Below are 9536 nucleotides of genomic sequence, written 5' to 3' on the forward strand. Positions count from 1 at the left end.
CCCCCCCACTCTGCTCCATGTATGCCACAGTACAGTCATACTACCCATAAACAGGGAAACGGTTCACATTGTTTTTCCCAGAATACATTTCAGAATCGTAAAATAAGGCCTGTGTAAATCTCTCTAAGACAAAATGATTTTTTAATCAAATATAGGTCGCCTTTATTTACCCCCCCCCCCCAAAAAAATGATACGCTAATTAGCTGCTAATGTGGCTATCATAAAGAACTACAAATACCATGATGATCTGGGCGAGACTGCCGAATCGAGGCAAAGGTAAGAATCTCTGTATGAACTATCTAATGTTAGCTAAATGTAGTCATTAATAAATTGGCTACATTTCATTTAAATTGACAATTCTGTGAACTGTCTTGTGTAAGTTTTTAATTGACACTACCTGTTAGCAAAGGTGTCAGCTAGAGAGCATGCTGGGATTTGTAGTCTTGCATGATGTCTACTTTGATGCTAATTAGCATTTTCAAATCTTGAGAGTAAACAGAGCCGAATATATTGATAAAAGTCACCTTGTCCGAGAGAGATTAACATGGTGGAATAACGATTGGAACCATTTCCCTGTTTGACCGCTAGGTTTTATGGGAATTATGACACCTCCACTATGGGGCTCTATAAATCAATGATGTGTATAAACCCTGGATGGCTGACAGGGGGGTGTTTTTTACTGCTATGCAGCCACCAGGCAGCCATCTTGGCTCTCCTTAATGATGTGTATAAACCCTGGATGGCTGACAGGGGGTGCTGTATTGCAGCCACCAGGCAGCCATCTTGGCTCTCCTTAATGATGTGTATAAACCCTGGATGGCTGACAGGGGGGTGCTGTATTGAAGCCACCAGGCAGCCATCTTGGCTCTCCTTAATGATGTGTATAAACCCTGGATGGCTGACAGGGGGGTGCTGTATTGAAGCCACCAGGCAGCCATCTTGGCTCTCCTTAATGATATGTATAAACCCTGGATGGCTGACAGAGGGTGCATAATTTTACATATGTGAGCTAAACTAAATATCCCCCCCCCCCCCCTTAAACGTACTAATGTCACTGTCCCCCACTACAACAACAACAAATACTTAAATACATGTAATTTTGTCCTTGACACCTTTAATTGAAATGCTGAATTCCATCCATTCCTATGGAGGACTGTCAATATGGCCGACCGGTGGCTTAAAGCCTCTAATTGGCCAATACATAGCATCAGTAGTCCAGAGTTTATATACACGTCGTTGGAATAGATGCGGAACTCGACCAAAACAATGGAACGACATTGCCATGGAAACGCGTCGGGGTAAAGATCCCAAGCTAAATTAGCCTACATTTTAAGTTATTGTCTTATATGTGTATTTCACACTATGTTGAGGTAAAAAATCTGAGTATAATGTTTGTATGGATGTTTCACATTAACTCACGTCATCGTCACCAATCAACTGCATTCGTTTTTTTTTTTAAACGACGTGACTACCGTCAACGATTTCTGTATGCTAGCTATGCTACCAGCTTATACGAATGGGAGTTAGCATTTAGCAGTCACCTCTTCTAAACCTGAAAAACTTCTACATGTTATGCAGGGAAAGAAGTCCAATATTTCCAAATAGGACTCAAGAAATACATCGTGGGCTTGTTACAATACAGAAATCATGACTGATTATCCTCTTTTGTTTGATTAGATGTGTTGAATGGGCACCAATCTGGTCCTTTTACAACGTCAACGTTCCTAAGCAACTGTAGTAGTACTGTTGTTCTGTGGACAACATGCAACATCACGTGACACAGACCCGGCACGAACACACACAGAACATGCATCATATTAACGTTACACACACACACACACACACACTTCTCGCTCAGATCAGAAGGACGGCTCATAGTGACTTGTCAATCAATCAAAATCAGTGTCCAGGTTCCCGCCCCCCCCGGTTAGGACATTCATCAGAAGACGGATGGACAGCATGATTCGACGTCACTGACGTGAACACTTGTGACATTACATTCACTAAACACCCTCAGTCTCTCCTGGTTACCTAGGAGACAGAGACAGGCCCTCCGTCTCTCCTGGTTACCTAGGAGACAGAGACAGGCCCTCCGTCTCCAACCTAGAGTGAATCTCCGCAGATCTTCTCCTCCAGTGTTGTTTGAGGGAGGTGAGTAGAGAGGACTTGAAGGCTCTCAGGCTCTAGGAGATTCTCCCCCAGTCAATGTTTCAGATCAGATCTTGTATAAGAGACTAGAGGTGTAGTTAAAGGTGTGAGCTGGGTGGGGCTCTGCTCCTAGTAGCAGACTGAAGGATGGTAGGGTCTACGCCCGTCTCTGGGTTATAGCACCCCTGTGGCAGGGTCTAGGTCTGCTCTGGGGTTATAGCACCCCCAGTGGCAGGGTCTACGCCCGTCTCTGGGGTTATAGCACCCCCTGTGGCTGGGTCTAGTACTGCTCTGGGGTTATAGCACCCCAGTGGTAGGGTCTACGCCCGTGGCAGGGTCTAGTATGTTGTTAGCTTCCAGGTTCTGCTGTGTGGTTCCAGGCTTGTTGTCCGTCTCTGGGTTATAGCGCCCCCTGTGGCAGGTCTAGTATGTTGTTAGCTTCCAGGTTCTGCTGTGTGTTCCAGGCGTGTTGTCCGTCTCTGGGGTTATACGCCCCCTGTGGCAGGGTCTAGTATGTTGTTAGCTTCCAGTTCTGCTGTGTGTTTCCAGGCGTGTTGTCCGTCTCTGGGTTATAGCACCCCAGTGGCAGGGTCTAGGTACTGCTCTGGGGTTATAGCGCCCCAGCGTCTAGTATGTTGTTAGCTTCCAGGTTCTGCTGTGTGTTCCCAGGTGTGTTGTCCATCTCCAGGTAGTGCTGTGTGATCAGCTGACTCAGGTACATCAGGACGGCACAGTCGTCTTCCCCAAGCCTGAGCTGATCCCTCAGGAAGCCCCGCGTCCTCTCTTCTACTTCCCGTCTCTGCTCCAGGTGGCTGATGGGAAGGTGGAGGTGATGTGTAAAGCTAAGGAGGAAGGCCCGCGCAGCCAGTCTACTGAGCGTGTTCTGGAGATGTAGGAAGTAGGTGGAGCCTCGGCGGAGGCGGGTACGGTGGTCCGCCACGTTGGCCAGGAGGGTTCCGCGGTAGCCGGGGCAACGGAGGGTCTTCCGGTCGGCGTCCAGGACGGAGATGTAACGGCTGTAGCGAGACAGAGAGCAGAGCATGCTGGTCCCCGCGGGAGACGCCATCCTGGAGGAAAAGAGGGAGGACAACTTTAGTCTGAATGAGATGTATAGCGCCTGGGGAAAGTCTAGACAGATTTTATATTGATCAAATGGGGGAAAACAATCCCAATTTAATGCACTTTTTATATTTTAATTTAAGGCAGCAAAATGAGGTASCAGGAAGTTGCACTGACTGACCCGAGGACTGTATGGGACTGATCCCCACTCACACCAYGCCCCTCCTCTGCAGTCCTATGATGCACTAACTGACCCCAGGACTGATGACAGCATCATGTCATGTGACTGTCTGACTGTATGGGACTGATCCCCCCTCACACCAGGCCCCTCCTCCTCACCTCTGCAGTCCTATGAGTTTCCATCTCTGTAGGTCTGCGAGGCTGAAGGGGCAGGAGAGCCAGGGCTGGACCCTCTCCCCACAGCGCCCGGGTCCAGGCACGTAGAGGGCTAGAGCGGACACCAGCCTCCTGACCCTGCCCTCCTCAGATCCCAGGACCACCAGGGTTCGACCACTCAGTAGGGACCACAGGGCATGCAGGGCAAACGGATACTGACGCACAAACCTGGAGGTAGAGACCGAGAGAGAGATAATCACGTGTTATTGGTCACGTACACGTGTTTAGCAGAGGTTATTGTGGGTGTAGCGAAATGCTGGTGTTTCTAGCTCCAACAGTGCAGTAATATCTAACTAAATGCTTGTGTTCCTAGCTCCAACAGTGCAGTAGTATCTAACTAAATGCTATGTGTTGAATGGGCACCACAGTCTGGTCTTTTACAACGCTCAGTTCCTAAGGCAACTGTAGTAGTACTGTGGTTGCGAGGGTGGTGGACACATGCAACATCATCGTGACACTAGCACCCGGTGAGCAGAACACAACACAGAGACAACTGTAAAGGCATTACCGTACTGTACAGAACCGTGCAGCTAAATTCACACACAGCACACCCCGGTTCTTTGCTTTAAGCCACACACACACACACCACTTCTCGCAGATCAGATAGGACGCTCATAGTGACTTGTCAATCAATCAAAATCAGTGTCCAGGTTCCCGCCCCCCCCCGGTTAGGACATTCATCAGAAGGACGGATGACGACACTGATTGCGACGTCACTGACGTGAACACTTGTGACATTACATTCACTAAACACCCTCAGTCTCTCCTGGTTACCTAGAGACAGAGACAGGCCCTCCGTCTCTCGTTACCTAGGAGACAGAGACAGGCCCTCCGTCTCCAACCTAGAGTGAATCTCCGCAGATCTTCTCCTCCATGTGTTTTGAGGGAGGTGAGTAGAGAGGACTTGAAGGCTCTCAGGCTCTAGGAGATTCTCCCCCAGTCAATGTTCAGATCAGATCTTGTATAAGAGACTAGAGTGTAGTTAAAGGTGAAGCTGGGTGGGGCTCTGCTCCTAGTAGCAGACTGAAGGATGGTAGGGTCTACGCCCGTCTCTGGGGTTATAGCACCCCCTGTGGCAGGGTCTAGGTTCTGCTCTGGGTTATAGCACCCCAGTGGCAGGTTCTACGCCCGTCTCTGGGGTATTAGACCCCCTGTGGCTGGTGTCTAGGTATGCTCTGGGTTATAGCACCCCCAGTGGTAGGGTCTACGCCCGTGGCAGGGTCTAGTATGTTGTTAGCTTCCGGGTTCTGCTGTGTGGTTCCAGGCTTGTTGTCGTCTCTGGGTTATAGCGCCCCTGTGGCAGGGTCTAGTATGTTGTTAGCTTCCAGGTTCTGCTGTGTGTTTCCAGGCGTGTTGTCCGTCTCTGGGGTTATAGCGCCCCCTGTGGCAGGGTCTAGTATGTTGTTAGCTTCCAGGTTCTGCTGTGTGTTTCCAGGCGTGTTGTCCGTCTCTGGGGTTATAGCACCCCCAGTGGCAGGGTCTAGGTACTGCTCTGGGGTATAGGCCCCCAGGTCTAGTATGTTTTAGCTTCCAGGTCTCGCTGTGTGTTCCGAGGTGTTTTGTCCATCTCCAGGTAGTGCTGTGTGATCAGCTGACTCAGGTACATCAGGACGGCACAGTCGTCTTCCCAAGCCTGAGCTGATCCCTCAGGAAGCCCGCGTCTCTCTTCTACTTCCCGTCTCTGCTCCAGGTGGCTGATGGAATTGGAGGTGATGTGTAAAGCTAAGGAGGAAGGCCGCGCAGAAGTCTACTGAGCGTGTTCTGAGAATGTAGGAAGTAGGTGGAGCCTCGCGGAGCGGGGTACGGGTGGTCCGCCACGTTGGCCAGGAGGGTTCCGCGGTAGCCGGGGCAACGGAGGGTCTTCGGGTCGGCGTCAGACGGATGTAACGGCTGTACGGGAGACAGAGAGCAGAGCATGCTGGTCCCGCGGCGGGAGACCATCTCTGGAGGAAAAGAGGGAGACCAAGTTAGTCTGAATGTGAGAAGTATGCGCCTGGGAAAGTTACTGGACTAGATTTATGATTAGTAGAACATGATGGGAAAACAATCCCAATTTAATGCACTTTTGTATTATTATTAATTTAAGGCATGCGAAATGGAGGTATATGCAGGATTGACTGACTGACCCGGAGACTGTTACTGCGGACTGATCCACTCACATCCAGGCCCTTCCTCTGCAGTCCTATATGCACTAGCTGACCCCAGGACTGATGACGACATCATGTCTATGGTGACGGTCTGACTGTATGGGACTGAGCCACCCCTCCACCGCGCCCTCTCCTCTACCTCTGCAGTCCTAGGTTCCATCTCTGTAGCGTGCGAGGCTGAAGGGGCGGGAGCCAGGGCTGGACCCCTCCCCACAGCGCCCGGTTCAGCGTAGAGGCTAGCGGACACCAGCCTCCTGACCCTGCCCTCTCTCAGATCCAGGACCACAGGGTTCGACCACTCAGTAGGGACCACAGGGCATGCAGGCAAACGGATACTAGACGCACAAACCTGGAGTGAGAGACCGAGAGAGAGATAATCACGTGTTATTGGTCACGTACACGTGTTTAGCAGAGGTTATTGTGGGTGTAGCGAAATGCTGGTGTTTCTAGCTCCAACAGTGCAGTAATATCTAACTAAATGCTTGTGTTCCTAGCTCCAACAGTGCAGTAGTATCTAACTAAATGCTGGTGTTTCTAGCTCCAACAGTGCAGTAATATCTAACTAAATGCTTGTGTTCCTACTCAACAGTGAGAGTACTATACATAAGCTTGGTGTTTCTAGCTCCACAGTACATGTAGTATCTAACTAAATGCTTGTGTTCCTAGCTCCAACAGTGCAGTAATATCTAACTAAATGCTTGTGTTCCAGCTCCAACAGTGCAGTAATATCTAACTAAATGCTTGTTTTCCTAGCTCCAACAGTGCAGTAGTATCTAACTAAATACTTGTGTTCCTAGCTCCAACAGTGCAGTAGTATCTAACTAAATACTTGTGTTTCCTAGCTCCAACAGTGCAGTAGTATCTAACTAACTGCTTGTGTTCCTAGCTCCAACAGTGCAGTAGTATCTAACTAAATGCTTGTGTTCCTAGCTCCAACAGTGCAGTAATATCTAACTAAATGCTCGTGTTTCTAGCTCCAACAGTGCAGTAGTATCTAACTAAATGCTTGTGTTTCCTAGCTCCAACAGTGCAGTAGTATCTAACTAAATGCTCGTGTTCTAGCTCCAACAGTGCAGTAATATCTAACTAAATGCTTGTGTTCCCTAGCTCCAACAGTACAGTAGTATCTAACTAATGCTTGTGTTCCTAGCTCCAACAGTGCAGTAGTATCTAACTAAATGCTTGTGTTCCTAGCTCCAACAGTGCAGTAATTATGACTAAATGCTTGTGTTCCTAGCTCAAAACAGTGCAGTAATATCTAACTAAATGCTTGTGTTCCTAGCTCCAACAGTACAGTAGTATCTAACTAATGCTTGTTTCCTAGCTCCAACAGTACAGAAGTAATCTAACAAATGCTTGTGTTCCTAGCTACAACAGTGCAGTAAGATAAACAGTATATACATGAGATGAGTAATACATATACTAAGATACAGCATGAATAGGATAGAATACAGTATAACATATGAGATGAGTAAGTCATAGATAAGGAATACAGTAGAATAGATAAGAATACAGTATATACATATGAGTATGAGTAATACAAGAATAAATACAGTAGAATAGAATAGAATACAGTATATACATATGAGATGATAATACATAGACTAAGATAAGTAGAATAGAATAATACAGTATATACACATATGAGATAGTAATACAGTGAAAGATACTGAGATACAGTAGAAAGAATATCAGTATTATGTACATATGAGATGAGTAATACATAGACTTAAGATACAGTAATAGTATAGAATACAGTATATACATATGAGATGATAATACAACATATTAAACATTATTATAAGTGGCCATGAGTTCCAAGTTATGTATATAGGGCAGCAGTATCTCATATGTGCTAGTGATGGCTATTAACAGTCTGATGGCCTTGAAATAGAAGCAGGTATAGAAAACACACCATGGGGTGGGGAGAGAGAGGCAGGTATAGAAAACACACCATGGGGAGAGAGAGCAGTATAGAAACACACCATGGGGAGAGAGAGCAGGTATACGAAAACACACCATGGGGAGAGCAGAGAAGCAGGTATGAGAAAGACACCATCGGGGAATAGAGCGTATACGAAAACACATGGGGAGAGAGAGCAGGTATGAGAAAACACACCTGGGGAGAGAGAGGCAGGTAAAATAGAAAACACACCATGGGGGAGGAGAGGCAGGTATAGAAAACACACCATGGGGAGAGAGAGCAGGTATAGAAAACACACCATGGGGAGAGAAAGGTATAGAAAACACACCATGGGGGAGAGAGAGCAGGTATAGAAAACACACCATGGGAGAGAGAGGCAGGTATAGAAAACACATGGTCCATTGGGGAGAGAGGCAGGTATAGAAACACACCATGGGGAGAGAGACAGGTATAGAAAACACACCATGGGGAGAGAGAGAGGGTATAGAAAACACACATGGGAGAGAGAGCAGGTATAGAAAACACACCATGGGAGAGAGAGCAGTATAGAAAACACACCATGGGGAGAGAGAGAGGTATAGAAACACACCATGGGAGAGAGAGAGCAGGTATAGAAAACACACCATGGGGAGAGAGGCAGGTATAGAAAACACTACCATGGGGAGAAGAGAGCACAGGTATAGAAAACACACCATGGGGAGAGAGAGAGCAGGTATAGAAAACCACCATGGGGAGAGAGAGCAGGTATAGAAAACACACCATGGGGAGAGAGGAGAGGAGACAGTATAGAAAACACACCATGGGAGAGAGAGCAGGTATAGAAACACAGCCAGTGGGAGTATAGAGAGCGGTATAGAAAACACACATGGGGAGAGAGAGCAGGTATAGAAAACACACCATGGGGAGAGAGACAGGTATAGAAAACACACCTAGGGGAAGAGAGCAGTATAGAAAACACACACATAGACTGGAGATATCAGATTCCGAGCCTAGAATGAATTAATCAAACCAATGAGTGACTCACCTAGCGCTCCCTGATTAATCAACCATCGAGTGAGTCACCTGAGCGCTCCTGAATGAATCAACCAATGAGTGACTCACCTGAGCGTCCCTGCCCGGCCCTCTTCTTCTGCCTCAGCGTCACCACCCCCCCGTACCCCAGAGGTGAGCCGGCCCGTCGGACCCCGTAGACGCTGACAGTGGTCACGTCTGACCCCGTCCTGGTCCGATCCCCTGGAGGTGGTATCTCCCAAGGAGGAGATGGGCAGGTCCAGTCCAGCCCACAGGGCTCTGGCAGCGGGTGGAACCCAGGCTCTAGACCCCTGGACGGCAGCAGGGCTGGGGCTCCTGGTTGACCACCAGGGGAAGAGAGCGCGGGCTGCAGCCCGCAGCAGGCAGCGTGTCTGGGGGAGAGGTATGTACAGGAAGCCTCCTGAGACATGCAGCAGGCCGTGTCCATCTGGACCCAACTCATGGTCAGGAACTCTCTGTCCATCACCCTCCCCTGTCTCAGCCCCTCCCTCCTACTCTCGGTCAGGGGCTGGGGCCGTAGGGGTGGCGCTCTCAAGATGTCTTACGTGGATCCTCTTCTGTGCGTCCCCTCTGCCTGTTTTGCCGGGTGTAGAGGGACAGGGGTCGCTAGTCTGATCTCTCTTTCCTTGCTCTCCTTGCTAATGTCGGCTGTTAGTAACACTCCGTTCTTGGTTGCTTGCATCCTTCCCGTCGTGTTTCCGGTTAATAGTGAGCTCCTATCGTTCTCTTCCATCCCGGTTTTCTCGTTAAAACTCTCCTGTGCGGTCTCAGCTGCGGCCTGCGGTGTCTGCTATTGTCGTAAACGACTCCGTCTGTCTTCGCTCCTCTCG

General features: G+C 48.7%; 1 protein-coding gene and 2 long non-coding RNA genes across 3 annotated transcripts in view; 1 reads left to right on the forward strand and 2 right to left on the reverse strand.

Annotated features, from left to right (window-relative positions):
* Positions 1–1031, reverse strand: LOC139026913 (uncharacterized). The gene is made up of 2 exons (XR_011478893.1): positions 398–1031; positions 1–366 (listed from the first exon to the last, which is right to left on the reverse strand). It is a non-coding gene; the product is annotated as an uncharacterized lncRNA (long non-coding RNA).
* Positions 1032–2574: 1543 nt separating this feature from the next.
* Positions 2575–9536, reverse strand: part of LOC112078826 (guanine nucleotide exchange protein smcr8a-like) — a 12455-nt gene continuing 5493 nt past the window's right edge. The window contains 7 exon segments of the mRNA XM_070442148.1: positions 2575–3215; positions 3547–3771; positions 8737–8743; positions 8782–8890; positions 8892–9009; positions 9011–9097; positions 9099–9197. Of these exon segments, the coding sequence (XP_070298249.1) occupies positions 2759–3215; positions 3547–3771; positions 8737–8743; positions 8782–8890; positions 8892–9009; positions 9011–9097; positions 9099–9197 (1102 nt within the window). The 3' untranslated portion in view covers positions 2575–2758.
* LOC139026914 (uncharacterized) lies at positions 7642–8042 on the forward strand. The gene is made up of 3 exons (XR_011478894.1): positions 7642–7718; positions 7921–7987; positions 8019–8042. It is a non-coding gene; the product is annotated as an uncharacterized lncRNA (long non-coding RNA).

The sequence above is a fragment of the Salvelinus sp. IW2-2015 genome, unplaced genomic scaffold (genome assembly GCF_002910315.2).
Source record: "Salvelinus sp. IW2-2015 unplaced genomic scaffold, ASM291031v2 Un_scaffold6346, whole genome shotgun sequence".
Lineage (NCBI taxonomy): Eukaryota > Metazoa > Chordata > Actinopteri > Salmoniformes > Salmonidae > Salvelinus > Salvelinus sp. IW2-2015.